This window comes from Xenopus laevis, chromosome 3L (genome assembly GCF_017654675.1).
Source record: "Xenopus laevis strain J_2021 chromosome 3L, Xenopus_laevis_v10.1, whole genome shotgun sequence".
Lineage (NCBI taxonomy): Eukaryota > Metazoa > Chordata > Amphibia > Anura > Pipidae > Xenopus > Xenopus laevis.
Window position 1 is genome coordinate 132,754,226 of NC_054375.1, and position 17,527 is coordinate 132,771,752.

General features: G+C 39.4%; 2 protein-coding genes across 2 annotated transcripts in view; one reads left to right on the forward strand and one right to left on the reverse strand.

The window, feature by feature from the left end:
- The window catches only part of snrnp200.L (small nuclear ribonucleoprotein, U5 200kDa subunit L homeolog), a 42,963-nt gene extending 35,985 nt beyond the window's left edge, over positions 1–6,978 (reverse strand). Inside the window, exons 1-6 of the mRNA XM_041586980.1 lie at positions 6,823–6,978; positions 4,615–4,778; positions 1,710–1,881; positions 550–742; positions 278–333; positions 58–156 (exon numbers count right to left, since the gene is read on the reverse strand). Of these exons, the coding sequence (XP_041442914.1) occupies positions 58–156; positions 278–333; positions 550–742; positions 1,710–1,881; positions 4,615–4,778; positions 6,823–6,867 (729 nt within the window). The 5' untranslated portion in view covers positions 6,868–6,978. The remainder of the gene's footprint in view (positions 1–57; positions 157–277; positions 334–549; positions 743–1,709; positions 1,882–4,614; positions 4,779–6,822) is intronic.
- A 4,859-nt stretch (positions 6,979–11,837) lies between these two features.
- nup133.L (nucleoporin 133kDa L homeolog) lies at positions 11,838–17,051 on the forward strand. Its single transcript, XM_018253434.2, has one exon. The coding sequence runs from the start codon at positions 11,960–11,962 to the stop codon at positions 15,380–15,382; it is 3,423 nt and encodes a 1,140-aa protein (XP_018108923.1). The 5' UTR covers positions 11,838–11,959; the 3' UTR covers positions 15,383–17,051.
- The last annotated feature ends 476 nt before the right edge of the window (positions 17,052–17,527 follow it).

Consider the following 17,527-nt stretch of genomic DNA (forward strand, 5'->3'; position numbering starts at 1 on the left):
AACCTCTATATATTATGCGGTTATGTGTATAGATAAAGAAAGTGAGAAAATGCTTACATTTGCAGACAGAGTACATCGCACAACCGCTTCATCACCATCCATATCGTCATCAGATGCCTCATCTCGCACCTCTCCATATGCGTCCTCATCTCCTTCCTAATCGTTGGGAGAGAAAAAAAATATTTTCTGCAACTTTGATCTCCAAAAATTATGAAAAACAAAAAACCTTCCATTAGGCTAATGTTACAAGTTTAAGAAATTACTATAATGGTCTTACCTCCTCATCTGATTCAAACTGCACATTCACCCCATATGTCTCATCAATATTGTCATCTGTTGGAAAAAAAAAGTAAATCATTTTCCAAACATTAAAAAATATACCCATCTCATATCGTTTATATCAAAGAATGCGCTCCAAAATCGAATGCAGTGAAGCGATGCTGAGTATACAAAAAGGAAAATCAAATAGAAATAGAAACAAATCCAAAGTATAACACACTTATAGACATATATAATATAGACTGTGTATAAGAATAAAATATTGCTGACCCATATTTTGAATTTCTTTGTCTCCCCCGTAGTCTGAAATCTTTTTGCCCAGGTTCACAAGTACATGGTACCGAGTATCATCAGTTTGCCCTAGTAATTGATCCACTTCCCTCCTTCTATCTTTATCCCGAAGTTTGTCATTCTTCAGCACTGCCAGAACTTCATCTGCTGCCCCACACAAGATGTCTCGTGGCTTAAAGATACAAAAATGTCAGATGGAGCGAAAACCAAAGAAATAGATTAAATGATGCAACACATACTCTATGCTACTGTCAGTTATCTAAGCTAAGGGACCAACTCAAAATAAAATTATAAACGTCTCGATACTAGGCCGATAGAAGTAATTCAGATTTCATGACAACATATAAACCAGTGCATTCTGCAACAGACAGTATTAATAATCAAGCCTGTATTAACATCTTTATTTATACTTTTGCTAATGTTTTTTTAGAATTTACAACAACCCCTAAGCAAAGCTTCAGCAGTAGCCTAGAGCACACAGACTTAGGTAGTGTCACTGGCACTGAAAAGATGGTCTAGCAAGATGAAAGATGGTGAGCTAATGTGAACAACTTTGAAGCTATTGCACGTTAGAGAACTCCTGGATTTCAAGCTTTACAATTAGCTTTAGTTCTCCTTCATAGATGTAAGTAATTTACCAGTTAGGAGCAAGGCACCAGCTTCCCTCTAGCCTAGCACAACATACATTTCTGCAAACCACCCAAATCAGACAGTGAACTGCTCCTTTCTCCTAGTTACCCTGGAAAAAGCACTATTCTGCAAGGTCACTTGGTGAGAGTAAGAGGTCAATCTTTGGTCTCAACTAAATACAGAGAGGCATGGGGTCTGCAAAAGTATAGGCAGCTGCTAAGGACTACAATACCCAGTACCCAGCTCAAAAAACTTGAAGAACTGACATTAACTATGCAGAGAGGCTTCTGATGGGAATATCTTACTGCATATCACTTATCAGTGCCAGTACTGAAGTGCTCTCCATAGTGTCACCCTAATCTGCTGAACAAACAATGTAAAAAAAAAAAGTTGGGCATATTTCATTTTACTGGAGGCCTAATATGACTTTTAATCATGCCACATCTCCCAACAATACACAAGATCACATTTAACTGCATACACCTGGTAGCAAAACAGACATCCCTTACCTGATCTCCTAGTGCAGCCTGGATGAAGCTGAGAAGCACTTCATAGGTTTCTCGTGTCTCCTTGGTTTTGGGTTTGTATATGATTCCCACCATTTCATCTATACCTTCAGACAGCAGAGTGTATCCTTTCATCTTGTTCATGTCATGCCTGTCTTCATCTCGTTTTCTTCTCCTACAGTTGGTAATGTTAAAAACAACTTGAGGGGGATCTTGTTTTATAAATCCATCTTACACATATTTTCTAATTGTTCTTCCGTGCCCTGCTTTTTTTCAGATAATACACCGGAAATAAAGACTTTCTAAGTTGCTTTCCATTTTTGGAACTGTTTTTCTAAAATTGACGTCTTCCTCTTTGTCTGGCAATTTAGTAAAGAGGTGCAGCTGTTACAATTTGCTACAATAGTTGATACATTTCTCAGCCTCTGTGGAATGTGAGCAACTATTGTTTCAAATTTACTTTGACACATTAGTTGATACAATCCTTTTCCTTGGCACTGTGCTAGTAAATCAAAAATAATAAAAAGGAAGGAGAAATCCAGCAGACTCTATGCAAAACTTTTATTGCAGGTTGTGGTTACACAACATGTTTCGGGTCAATACCCTTTATCAAGTGTACTATTATTATTTTTGATTGACTGCAATAGATCAAGCACAATCACAAAGGGATTTTTCTGTGCATGCATTCGGTCTTGGTTTTGTACAGTGAAGCATAATGGGTATTTTTTTTTTCTCTACCCAGTGGTTTTGCAGAAAGTGAAGATTTACATCTAGCAAATGGCTTCATAGTTCATTAGGAGGATTATAAGAGAGGATAATATATATATATATATATATATATATATATATATATATATATATATATATATATATATATATATATATATATATATATATATATATATATATATATATATATATATATATATATGCACCTGATAGCTAACTTTGTTTTTTAAAATGTTGGTCCTGCCTCCCACAGTCTGTGTTTAAAATTAGTCTCATCCTCCCTATGCTTATGATTATCTTTTATTTTTATAGAACTGACATTCTGTAGCACTTTACAGAGATTATACATTATTTACATCAGTCATCACACCAGTTTAATCACACACACACAGCAAATATTATCAGGAAACAATTTTAAACAATGATATAATGATATAAAATCAACTTAAGAGAGTAATTTGACAGTCTATTAAAAGCAACATCATTAACCAATTAAGAATCTCAAAAACATATACAGCTAGGTCTAGGGGATGTTCTACAAAAAAGAGAAAAAAAAAACACATGCCTTAGAAGCAATTAGCTCCCAGCTGTAAACTAGACATGGACAAAATATTTCTCCTTCACGTAATTGGTTACCATCATCTACATCATATCCAAGAATACTTATGTTTTCTAATACATATGTTTTCTAAATCTGAAAAGCATTTAATCCGTTCCACATTAATCGAAAACCACATACTCCTTCAAAAGCAATTTTAAACTCAAAGTCCACGTGGCTATAGTGTAGGGTTAAATCAAGCATTTCAATATTCTTTCAATGCACTTGATAAACAATTGCTACTTTAAAATGATAAACTATTGACAATCAACCAAATACATCTTTCAAAAAGGAAGAATTTTTTAAAACTCAAGAATGGCTAGTATTTGAAGATCCACGGTCACATTGAGGGCACTGAAAACAAGAATCTTTGTAGGTGTTTGTATGCAACTAGCAGAGCCCCAAAATGCTAATATCACCTAACACTAATCACCTAACATAGCAAGGCAAAATCAACAAAACATTACTATTTATGCTTTACCACATCAGTACCCCCAAAAAAATATTTTGACAAATTAAAGTAACGGTTTAAAGACAAAAAGAGAACACGCAGGGGCCGATTCATGAAGCTCGAGTGAAGGGTTCGAATTAAAAAAACTTCGAATTTCGAAGTATTTTTTGGGCTACTTCGACCATCGAATGGGCTACTTCGACTACGAATCGAACGATTCGAACTAAAAATCGTTCGACTATTCGACCATTCGATAGTCGAAGTACTGCCTCTTTAAAAAAAACTTCGACCCCCTACTTCGGCAGCTAAAAGCTACCGAAGTCAATGTTAGCCTATGGGGAAGGTCCCCATAGGCTTGCCTGAGTTTTTTTTCCTTCGATCGTTGGATTAAAATCCTTCGAATCGTTCGATTTGAAGGATTTAATCGTTCGATCGAAGGAATAATCCTTCGATCGTTCGATCGTAGGATTTGCGCTAAATTCTTCGACTTCGATATTCGAAGTCGAAGGATTTTAGTTCCTAGTCGAATATCGAGGGTTAATTAACCCTCGATATTCGACCCTTCAAACATCTGCCCCTAAGTGATACTGACACTAAAAAACTACTTTTTAAAATATGAATGTACATTAAAAGTTACCTTTAGGTCATGTTGATCGTTTTTTGCCGAGAGGTTTGTTTATCGAAGTTAGTTAGTTGAAGTTTCTAAACCGGACTGTTTTGCCAACCTGACTGTCCCATCTCAGCCTGTCAGTTAAAGTTACTAATGCTAATGGACTCCTGCTGCACAAATATGGCAGCCCCCTCATCCAGGAACATGGGACACCAGACAGATAATGTAAAAGCATTGTGCAAATTCTTTATGGTAAAGTTATAAGTAGCTTGCAAAGGCAATATTATGATAGATGTAAAAGAGTTTAATTTCTGGTGTCAGTATCTCTGAACCTGAAGAAGATTGCAGAACAATACATTCTCATCTGAATATTCTATCCATATCCTGAATAAACTAGGTTATGTATTTAATAGAACTTCATATGTACAGTGCTGTGTGCGCAATTAACACTATATAAATAAAACACTTAACCACATATATGACATCTATTACAAGAAAAAAATTTAGCGATGCCACTCACTTAAGCCGTCTTTCCTCCTGCATCTGTGGCTTGGTCTTTTGAGCTTTGTCACCCATACGAGTTCCTTCCAACTTCCCCACCAATGACAGGACCTCTCCCGTGGGCTCATCTCTGCGAGTACGGTCTATCAGGGAGCGATCAGCTTGAAGTACAAGGTTAGAGTTCTTGGGTTGCAAGAAAAAATAAAAAGTTAAAAAGATGCTGTGGCTTCATTCAGTTCAGTTTCGCTTTTTTTCTTCCAATAACACTATCATGCCATGTTTTGTTTTCTATCAATTACTAATTAGCTTCCTTCATAGCTCCCGGGAATAACATCTGCTGTGTTTTAAACACACCCTTGCAACAACCACTGTTCAGCAAGTAAGAAAAAAAAATGTTGATTACTTCCTTTCCATAGGGTAATACTGTATAAGAGCTTATACATTTTCAAAAGATCTAACCGTATATGGATACTACATAAAACCTTTCCACTACATCTCAAGCCACCTGTCTCTCTACCATTCAATATTCAGTCACAACTACGTCATTACTGTGCCCTCTCTCCTCTCTTATCTTCCAAAGGTCTAACTATCCAATGTGGAGACTGTGCAATTATTGGAGGCCCATAAACTATAGGGGTCCCAATAGTACACGGGCTGATTGCAATATATGAAAATGATCTTGTTAAAGGGGTGGTTCATCTTTGAGGAAACTTTTACTATGTTATAGAATGTCCAATTCCTAGAAACTTTGCAATTGTCTTCAATATTTATGTATTACACTTTTTGAGTTATTTGCCTTTTTCTTCTGATACTTTCCAGTTTTCAAATGGGGTCACTGACCCCATCTAAAAACAAATGTTCTGTAAAGTTACGCATTTATTGTTATTGCTACTTTTTATTGCCGATCTTTCTATTCAGTCCCTCTCCTATTCATATCCCAGTCTCGTATTCAAGTCAGTGCATGGTTGCTAGGCAGATTGCTGAAATTGCAAACTGGAGAGCTGCTGAATAAAAAGCTAAACAACTCGAAAACCAAAAATAATAAAAAACTAAAGCCGATTGCAAATGGTCTCAGAATATTACAGTCTACGTCATACTAAACGTTAATTTAAAGGCGAACAACCCCTTTAAAGGAGAAGGAAAGCTACAGAGGCAGTTTATTGTCAATAGATCAACCACAATAATGCAAGCTATAACACTATTTATTCTGCAGAATGCTACTCTATACCTGAGCAAACAGCTATCTTAACTCTCTCTGTTTGTTTAGGATAGCAGCTGCCATATTAGCTTGCTGTAACATCACTTCCTGTCCGAGTCTCTCCCTGCTCACTCATAGCTCTGGGCTCAGATTACAGCAGGGAGGGGAGGAGTTTAAAGGGAGGGAGGGGGAGAGGAGCAAACTGAGCATGCTCAAGCCCTGGAGGTTTAAGCTGAAAACAGGAAGTCTGATACAGAAGCCCATGTGTACACAATAGAAGTAAAGAAATGTGGTGTTTCTTTTGACAGAGGACTCAGAGCAGCATTACTTTGTTTACTGGTGTATTTATATAGACCTTTCTGATAAGGCTTACTTAGTTTTAACCTTTCCTTCTCCTTTAATTATCCCTAATGTTAAGGAGGCTCCTTTTTTCGCTTTAAATTTTTAGCATAATGTATAGAGCGATATTCTGAGACAACTGCCAATTGGTTTTCATTTTTTATTTAGTTATTTGGCTTTTTATTCAGCAGCAGTTTACAATTTCAGCAATCTGGCGCTATGGTGCCAATTAACCTAGCAACTATGCTCAGATTTTAATAAGAGACTGAAATAAGAATAGAAGAGGGCCTGGATCGAAATTAGAGTAGCAATAACAATACAATTGTAGCTTTACAGAGCTTTTGTTTTTCTTTTTAGACCCCCATCTGAAGTTTGGAAAGAGTCAGAAGAAAACAAATAAAAAAAATAAAAAAAAACTATAGAGAAAAAATGAAGACCAATTGAAAAGTTGTTTAGAATTAGCAATTCTATATCTTAGGGAAAGTTAACAAAAAAAGTGAACCGCCCCTTTAAATAATTTGACTGTGTGACCCACTTAAAGAGAAACCACGCATTCACTCGGTGGCCCCACACCTGCAGCTGAACTACAACTCACACGTCTACAATAGTGAACCACAGGCTGAATATTGATGCGAATATCTTGTATAAATCCATTTCGTGTTACGATCACCTTCCCCCACACAAACTCACCGCTTTGTATTCATACTGCAAGCTTCTGGCTGTTACATCCGCCATGGTGCACTTTGCTGCCCGCCTGTGTTCTCCCTCGCTGGGCAAACAACGCGCAGCAGACAGAACTTCCGGCCTTGTGCTTCCACTTCCGAGACACGAATATGCCGCTTCGTTCTACTGTATTTTTTTTTTCTTGCAACTTTATTTAAAATACACTTTTACACAATGATATAACCACCCTTTGCCAGTCATATTTGACACAGAGAACAAGCAGCGCGTTATTAAACGATTCAAACAACATATGACCACTGACAGATCATCTATATTTTACCTCAGTTGTAAGTTAATACAGTGACCTAGCAATAATTCTGTACAGTGATGCTCCCAACTGTCCCTTTATAGGAGGGACAGTCCCTCTTTTGACAGCTCAACCTGCAGTCCCTCATTTGTACTGGAAAGTCCCTATTTTCTCTGCACTGAACAGCCAGAAAAAGAAGTTTCTCACTTAATTGGCTTTTAGCAGAGAGCCCAGAATAGCTAACAGGTGCAAATAAGATACTTTGTAGCAATTTTGAGATACAAAAAAAAAACAGTTTAGATAAGGAGAAATATTTTCAAACTTTCATAACCTGCCAAGTTTTGCAAAATGAACATAGTGATTAGGGGGTGTGGACACAGAAAGGGGCGTTCGCTGTTCTATGTGCGAAAAAAAATTCTGTCCCTCTTTTTACTTCCAAAATGTTGGGAGGTATGTAGTGTATACTGGTATAGATATCCAGCGTCTTCACACAGTGGGACAAATTTACTAAACGGCAAAGTGGCTAACGCTGGCGTGACGTCATTTTTCCACCGCCAATTTACTCAGTGGCCCTGGACGATAGCGTAACGTCGCACCCTAACGCCTGGCGAAGTTGCACTCTGGCGAAGGGGGCGAAACTATGCAAATTTACTAACATTGTTTTTTTTCTGAACGTTACCTCCTTCGCCAGAGTTTACTTCGCCACGTCAGACCAGGTGACGTTCAATAGAGTAGATAGGGGTTTGTAAAAAAAAAAAAGAAAGTCCCAAAAAAGTTTTTGGGTGATAGGCAGAAAAACAATAAAAAATTTTTTTTAGGGTGCCCACCTTCCCCCCTACATTTGATAACATATGGTACCTTAAATTATACTGTGGGCACATGTGTAGGGCATTATAACAGCTCTATATACTTTTATTCACTTTCCCTGGGCCTATGTAGTGTTATGTATGCGCTCCAGCATACACGTCCATTCAATTTTAAATTTTCCGCCGTCTGCAAATTAGCCTTTGCTAGCGCTACTTCACTTTGCCTAACGAATTTACGCTAGTGCAACTTCGCTAGCTTTTGGCTCCCTGGACGCAAGTTTGGATCTTCGTGAATTTCTGCAGCCCTGACGAATCTACACCTGGCGAAGAGAGGTGAACAGCAGTGAAGGCAACGCTGGCGGATTTGCGAAGGTAAGTAAATTTGCTCCTATGACTCCAAGCTGTTTGAGGGCAGCAGGGTTGACAGGTCTAATTTTCAAAATCAGCCAAAGTCAGCTATAAAAAACAGCCCAAAACTAGCCAAGAGGCACTTCAAAAGTAGCCCAAAAATAGCACAATATGTGCAGTGAAAGAAAGTCTAATTACACCTTTTTAAAATTTTCACTGTTTTGCAAAATTTTCCATGAAGCAAAATGGGACAGATTTGCCCCTTCACCAGGGGTTTAACTACAAAGGGGGCCCCAGGAGGTATAGGGGCCCCATAATACATATACAACTTCAATACATTTTGGTTGAAGGCCAGCAGATTTTTGCCCCAAAATTGTCTGAAATTGAGGAAAGTCACATGAAAATATTAAAATACTAATAAGAGTGATGGGAGACTGGGGTACAAAGCCCAAAATCTGGTAACCCCTGACTTCTACACAAGTCAGTCCCATTGCATGATGGGTATTATAGTCTTACATTAAACTTGGCAGTTGGAAAATTGTTTTACAAAAACTACATTACCCAACATGCATTGGGAGATGCAGGCATGGCACATTAGGGCAAGAAAAAAACTTGACTGGTTTCCAAAGTACAAACCAGCTAAAGGTCCAAAAAGTAGCCCAAATCCATATTTTGGCTAGTTTGTACTTTCAAAACCTGCCTGGGCTTTAAATTAGTAGCCCAATTTGGCAGGAAAACCACCAACCTGGCAAACCCCAGAAGGCAACAATAAGTGGGCCGATAAACTGCACTGTTATTTTATTTCTAAACGTCATATCTGTAATGCAAGCTATTTATTAGGAGGCGGAAATAGTTTACCTTGTTTCATTTCCCTGTATTTTGCACCAGTCACTGAAAAGAAAAGTAACACCAAAAGATTAAAGTGTTTTAAAGTAATGAAAATATAATGTACTGTTGCCCCGCACTGGTAAAACTGGTGTGTTTCCTATAGTTTATATAAACAAGCTGCCGTGTAGGCATGGGGGCAGCCATTTAAGCACAGGATACACAGTAGATAACAGATACATTCTGAAGAATCCCATTGTATAATATAGAGCGTATCTGTTATCTTCTATGTATCCTGTGTAGGGTTGCCACCTTTCCTGAAAATAATTCCTATTAATAACAGTGGCATCAAGCATAGTTTTTACTGGCCAGGCCGGTAAAATAATGGCAAAGTGGCAGTGCCTTTTCTCCTTTTTCAGCTTTCAATGGCTGCCTCGCATGGCTAAACAGCAGCTTGTTTATATAAACTATAGTAGTGTTTCTGAAGCAAACACGCCAGTTGTACTAGTGCAGGGCAACAGTAAATTATATTCTCATTACTTTAGTACACTTTCATTTTTAGGTGTTACTGTTCCTTTAAATAAAGTTTCAATAACAAATCACAAAAAGAACTGAGAGGGAACCACTATAAGAGCTTCCTGACAATATTTGTTTATTCACACAACATGTTTTAGGCTTTATTGTTTCCTTTTTCAGATTTCAGTGCCCAAGAAACTGAATACATATTAGTAACAGTATGGCTAATAAGATTACTGGCCATTTTTTTTTTTATTTCTAGCTCATACGTATTTATCAAGGTTTCATGGTAGGCCCTAACTTTTTGGACTATTTGAAAGTTATTTGGCAATTATATGGACTTTTTTCCATGGACACTGATATGCACTATAAAATATTGAAAATGTATATACTTGTGTGTGATATCATCTAGGTTGACCTGTTTTACTAATATTCACTAAAATTAAAATTATATATGAATTAGGGCCTCATGGGGCCCCTATACCTCCTGACACCCCTGCAGCCGCAGGGTCTGCTTCCTCTGTAGTTACGCCCGTGGTGACTTAGGGTTATCAGAACTCTGAATCTCAGTGAAACCCCCCCTGCTCCAGGTGTGAATTAGGGTTGCCGCCTGGCCGGTAAAAATTATGGTTGATCCCAATGTTATTAATAGGGAAAAAAGATAAATATATAGGAAGGCCGGTATTTTTTTTCAGAAAAGGTGGCAACCCTAGTGTGAATGCTTAGCCCAATCACAAAAGGAACGGACAGAGAGCCAGCAGCAGAGCTATTATTTATTCACACAATATTGTTACAATATTACCTTAATATAATAAATAGCTGAATGAAAAGCATGACATTGGTCACATTGGGATGTAAAATAATTTTTGGAGAGCCAAATTTAAAAAAAATAAAATACATTTAAATATATATGTATACTATTTGATATCAGTCTGAATCACTTATTATATTGGTTGCTGCACTAGGCCCCCATGGCACATTTGGTCATTGCTAATTAAACTCCTTTATAAACCTATAAATGAATTGGCAACTGTAACTCAGATTTCTGATGCAACCAGGGTTGCCAGGTTGGTGGGTTTCTGCCAAATTAGGCTACTAATTTAAAGCCCAGGCTGGTTTTGAAAGTACAAACTAGCAGTGTCGGACTGGCCCGGCGGGACACCGGGAAAATACCCGGTGGGCCCCGACCCTTAATGGGCCCCCGCCGGGCCAGACACCTCTCCAGATAGCTTTAAAAAAGTTTCCCTCCCGCAGCGCCGATCAGCGCAGCGCCTTCTGCGCATGCGCCAGGCGCCTTCACGCTAGCGCGCCAAGCGGCGCCTTTGTGTGCGCGCGCTCAGCGCGTTGCAGTAGGGGTTGGGGGGCGGGTCGGAAGGGGCCCTGGACAGTAGTCCCGGTGGGCCCCGGGCCCTCCAGTCCGACCCTGCAAACTAGCCAAGGTACGTATTTGGGGTACTTTTTGGGCCATTGGCTGGTTTGTACTTTGGAAACCAGCCAAAGCTTTTTCTTGCCCTAATGTGCCAAGCCTGTGCCTCCTAATGAATGTTGAGTAATGTAGTTTTTATTTAACAATTAGGCAACTGCCAAGTTTAATGTAAAACTACAGTACCCAGAATGCAATGAGCATACCTCCCAACTGTCCTGTTTTTGACAGCTCAACCTGCAGTCCCTTATTTGTACTGGAAAGTCTCTTTTTACTCTGCACTGAACAGCCAGAAAAAGAAACAAATTTCTAACTGAATTGGAGAGCACAGAACAGCCACAGCAGCAGATAAGATACTTTTGTAACAATTTCAAGATAAGCAAATACATATCTCCCAACTGTCCCTTTTTCAGAGGGACAGTCCCTCTTTTGACAGCTCAACCCGCAGTCCCTCATTTGTACTGGAAAGTCCCTCTTTTCTCTGCACTGAACAGCCAGAAAAAGAAACAAAGTTTCTCACTTAATTGGCTTTTCTCAGAGAGCCCAGAACACCTAACAGGTGCAAATAAGATACTTTGTAACAATTTTGAGACACAAAAACACAGTTTAGATAAGGAGAAATATTTTCAAAAAAGGGACAGTTGGGAGCTATGCGTGACTTTTAGCTGGTTTTGAAAATTAGACCTGCCAACCCTGGACGCAACCATAATGATTTCTTTATAGTAGAATTCATGTTTGATTCATTATACAGGGACAATAATCCAACCCCCATTAACAGGACTGTAGCGTAGAACGGAAGTTGCACCACGTTCTCTCCCAGAGTTCCAGGCCGTTATTAATGACGTCACCAGCAGCGCGCCACTTCCTTGTACGTTCTGTGACAACGCGGGTAGCGAGCGCATTTCAAACTATCCCAACACAGCGACTACAGAAACCAAAATGTTCCCGTCACCCCGTGCTCAGGGTATGGGTTCGGCGCGGCGGCCGTTTAATTCTCGTCTGACGGGCGGCAGAAAAGCCTTGGGTCCGGGAGTGACAGCCAGCTCTTCCCCTTCGGCGCTGTACTCTCCAGTGGGCCGAAGAGTTTCCGCCAGTGGCGCCAGATCCACCCCATCCCGGGTTTATCTCCACCCGGCCGCTTCAGAGACGGTGAATTACAATGTGCAGCTGTTTGGTTCCTCGTTGCCGGTGAAAGTAATGGAGGCCCTGTCTAATGCCAGTGCAGATGAGCCTATGGCTGCTTGTATTCATGAAGGTGGATGGGCATGGCTGGCATGTAATGATCGTCTGATTATCTGGAAGATAAGTCACTCCAGCTCTGCTAAGTTAATGGTGTGCAAAGAACTGCCTCTTCCCCTCAGTGACAGCGAGTGGTCTGCAGATTTAGTGGATATTTGTGCCCAAACTGGTGACCCTGCTGCTGCCCAGTCAGTGGCTTTAATGGCAGCCACACCTGAAGGCTCATCCCGCTACTGGCCCAACATTCTACATGAAGGCACTTATATAGAGTCTTACACCGAGTTCGGTTCATCTCTTTGTGCCTTTGTTACAGCTGTAAAAGGCAACAGTTTTATCCTGTCTTCAGAAAAAAATCAACTTGTACGACTGACCCCCGATGCTTCTGGAAAGATGAATCAACGTGTTCTGCCACAAGGGCAAGGCATGCTGTCTGGTATCGGCCGCAGGGTGTCCACCCTCTTTGGCATCTTGTCTCCTGCTGTTGAATCCACACTCTGCAGTGTCCTCTGGGATAAGGGAGATTGCTTCTACACTCTCACTGACTCAAGTATAAACAAGTGGGACTTGGATGATACTTCGGAAAGTCAAGTGCTTAACTGGGACATGAGCAGAGTCCTCAGAGAATACATATCTGATGCCATTTGGGGATCTGAAAGCGACTATGATGATATCAAAGCTGGAATCAACATTAATTATTTGAGTCTCAACCAAAACTGTGATGGTTTAGTAATCCTGTCCGCCGCCTGGCATCCTGGTGATAACCCCTGCCAGATTTATTACACCCTTGTAACCGTGAAGGATGAAGGTTACAATATTTCTGATGAAATCACAGTGGAGGTCACTCAGTTCAACCCTGTGTTTCAGGCTAGAGGCATGCAGCTGTGCCAGCTTGTGGTACCAAATTTCAGCAGCCAGGCCTGTTACCTGTATACTCAAGAGATGATCTTTGCATGCTCAACAGGAACTGGAAGGAGCACTTTGCCTCAAGAAAAAATTCCATTTGAAGCACAAGGAGATAACATTGTAGGAGCTGGATCCTGTGAAGGTTGGCCAGTTTTTTTCATTAGAAAGAGTGGCATGCTGACAGTTGTTGCTCGAGAGACTGCTTCTGTGCTCCCAGAGCACATGGAGGAATCCTTGTCATCTGTTTCTAAGTCCAGCCGTCAGGCTGTAGTAAAGGACTCAAGACCGGACCAAATTGCTCATGACGATAAGACAAAACATCTGAAAGCAGCTTTTTTAAGATATTGCAGGAAAGATATACTGGGGGCCCAAAGCATGGTCGACAGCCTGTTCTCCGACTCCGATATGGAACCAGATGATGAACTGGATCTGGCAGTAAACCAAATAAGCGTTGACCTGATTGACGATTATCCTGCCTCTGATCCTCGCTGGGCTGAATCTGTACCTGAAGAGGCAGCCGGATTTAGTAACACTTCTTTAATTCTCTTGCACCAGCTGGAAGATAAGATGAAAGCGCACTCTTTTTTTGTGGATTTTCTTCATCAAGTTGGACTTTTCAGTCGTTTGAGCACTTGTCAAACAAAAGGAATGTTGGTAGCGACTCGACTATTGCTAAGCGAGCATGCAGAAAAACTGTCTGCTGCGATTGTTTTAAAGAATCACCATGCTAAGCTCCCTGTATTGGTTAACTCTGCCATACAACTTGCACTTGATAAAAGGATGTGCACCGTTCCTCAGAATCTAACTGCTGCTGATGTCTACTTTAGAGAAGTGTCCCAAATGGAAATCATCTTTGAATGCCTGGTAGACAAAGAGGAAGCTGACTTAGAAAGTACCTCCATTGACTCAGTTGAATGGGCAAATATAGTGGTCAATGTCAACACGATTCTAAAGGATATGCTACATGTTGCCTGTCAGTACAGACAAAGTAAGAATTCTCTCTATAAAAATGAAAGCGGAATTCAAGAGCCTGAGCATGTTCCATGGACTGCCTCTAGTGGAACTGCAGGTATTAGGTCTGTTGTTACACGTCAGCATGGTATAATATTAAAGGTCTATCCACAGGCAGATAGTGGCCTACGTACTATACTAATTGAGCAGCTTGCAGCTTTGCTAAACTATTTGCTTGATGATTATGTCACCCAACTAAAGTCAATTGATAAACTGGCTAATGAAGAAAGATACAATATCCTGGAAATGGAGTATGCTCAGAAGCGGTCAGAACTGTTGTCACCCTTGTTAATCCTAGGACAGTATGCCTGGGCTTCAAATCTCGCAGAGAAGTACTGCGATTTTGATATCTTGGTACAAATATGTGAAATGACCGATAATCAGAGCAGGCTGCAAAGGTACATGACTCTGTTTGCAGAGCAGAATTTTTCAGACTTTCTGTTTCGTTGGTACCTGGAGAAAGGTAAACGAGGAAAACTGTTGTCCCAACCTGCTTCTCAGCATGGGCAGCTAGCTGCATTCCTGCAAGCCCATGATCACCTTAGCTGGTTGCATGAATTGAACAGCCAGGAATTTGAAAAGGCTCACAGAACTCTGCAGACATTGGCAAACATGGAGACACGGTACTTCTGTAAGAAAAAAACTCTTCTTGGTTTAAGTAAATTGGCTGCTTTAGCATCTGATTTTCAAGAGGATGTATTGCAAGAAAAGGTAGAGGAAATAGCTGAGCAAGAACATTTCTTACTCCATCAAGAAACCCTACCCAAAAAGCTTCTTGAGGAAAAACAGCTTGACTTAAATGCAATGCCTGTATTAGCACCATTTCAGTTAATCCAGTTATACGTATGCGAAGAAAACAAAAGAGCGAATGAAAATGACTTCATGAAAGCACTAGACTTGCTAGAATACATTGGAGATGACAGTGAGGTGGATGTAGAAGAGCTGAAACTGGAAATACTTTGCAAGGCTATAAAGAGAGATGAGTGGTCTGCAACAGATGGTAAAGATGACCCAATTGAAGCAACAAAGGATTCCATCTTTGTCAAAGTTCTTCAGAATTTACTCAACAAAGGCATTGAGCTGAAAGGCTACTTGCCTAAGGCTGAAACCCTGCTTCAGTCTGAAGAACTAAACAGTTTGAAGACCAACTCTTACTTTGAATTTTCTCTGAAAGCAAATTACGAATGTTACATGAAAATGCAGTCTTAAAATCTTTATACAATGCCTTAAAGCACTTCTTTTCTATTGCTCATTGTTTAATAAAATCAGTTGTTAATAAAAGTTGTTGTAAAGCCATTTATAGTCATCAGATCTTCTAAGATCGTGATCATAAGGGTTGATTTATTATGGGTAATGCTATAGGTAGGTGTTGCTATGTAAACGAATACAAGAGGTCCTCTGCACTCAACCAATTATCAATATATTTAGGACATTGAGACATTTTGTGCAGACGGCTACTAAAAAATGCCTTACCCTTTAAACAAAACAGGGATTGTTTGTCCATATATTGCAATATATTTAAGCTGGCCAACTACGTCAAAGTCATCCCATATCTGGCCAGTCCTACACTTAAATTGCAATCAATTTAAGCTCTAATAGGGCTTTGAGTGCCTGTAGATGCAACGTGCATAGAGGACTAGTACTTGCCATGTGTCTAACCACTTGTCTGTCTGCCACTAAACTAAATGTGATGAGAACTACTGGAGAAAAAAAAGTTATAACTCTTCATCTGTGAGATCTTAGATGTGCATATGGGGTCTTGCCTATTTATTGACAAAGAGGGTTGGCACTTTAAACTCTGGCAGCTAGACTGTACAATTTAAAGGGGACCTTTCACCTTAACAAATACTTCCAAATACTTTCCATAGTGTTAGTCAAGCAATATTAACTATTTTTTTTTAATAAATCTTGTGTTCTTCAGTCTTGATATTCACAACCAAAGCAAGCAGTCAGGTGCCATTTTGCAAATCGCTTCATTAAGACAAGGTTTGCACCATCCCAAAATGTTATGACCTGATGCTCATACACAGGCTACACAATTATAAACAGTGAGTAGAGAGTACGAAGTGCAGAATGGAAAGTGAAAGTAATTGCCATGCCTGAGCCATAGAGGCAGGGGAGGCAATATACGATAGACAGCAGAGGTTTTTTGATAAATATATGACTTTAAGCTATTGAAAAAAAATAATTTGGGTTTTATGTTTAATTTGAAAAGGACTTTTATTATATAGTTTTTTGTTTCTGGGTACCATGTTTACTGATATGGGTGTTAAATTACAGCTGCTCATAGCAACACAGAAAAGCAATTTGTTTTGATCATCCTACCACCAGTTAGGAAATGAGCAAATGTATTGTATGGGTAACAGCACTTGTGCCATTTAGCATTTATCTTGTATCTTTGTAAATGAATCCCTTATAAATGATTAGCTGACAAGGCCGCAATGTTAACTTTGCCTACCGCCATAAATGCAGTGTATTATGCTTTATAAAATGTATACTTAGATTCACCAGTATTTTTCCCACAGAGGACTGCCCGTTTCTATTAGTGCATCAGCTAGGACAGTAACCAATAAACATTAGAAGCCGTGACAGGCAGACGGATTGTTTAGTCTGATATTTTACACTGTATGTCACTGGCGGCAAAATTACTCATAGCTTTCTGAAAAAAAAGGCTCAGCCGGTGCTTAATTTGAAAAGGACTTGTATAACTGTCTCATATGAACAGATTTGACTGAAGCCAATTCGTTGTTTATTTGCTGCTGCAGTAGTTTGCCTAATAGTCTAGGATATCATATTCAGCACCAAATTAAGATTATACACAATTCTGTTATTTTATAAAAAAGTGACAAGTTCACAAATAAAATTGTATTTCCCTTAACTTTTATGGTAATGGTTTTAATGAGACATTGGAATAGGAGAGCACGATATGTTAATTGAAAAGTTGCTACGAAAAATAAAACTTGAAGGCAAAGTATTTGTGTATTTTACATTGAACTTCCAGACCGAGGGATAGAGATATTCATTGTTTGTGGAACAGGTATCTTGGTGTGGTAGCTTTAGCTGTGCTGTTCCAGAAACCTTCTATTATGATCTAAAGCAAATGCCAAAGGACTGAAATACCAGGGACCTAAATACACATGCACTTTCTATTTCCTTTTAATTCCTGAAATTCCATACTTCCAGTAGTTTCTTTTTATTCAATGGACTGAGGATGTGTTGGTAGGATCACTGCAAAAAGAAAATTACAGCCCAAATACTGTGTAATATGCTTGAGCAACTTCCCATCCATACACTATGTTTAAAATGTAAACCATGCAGATATTGGATTCCCAAAATTTACCCTAGGATTATGCC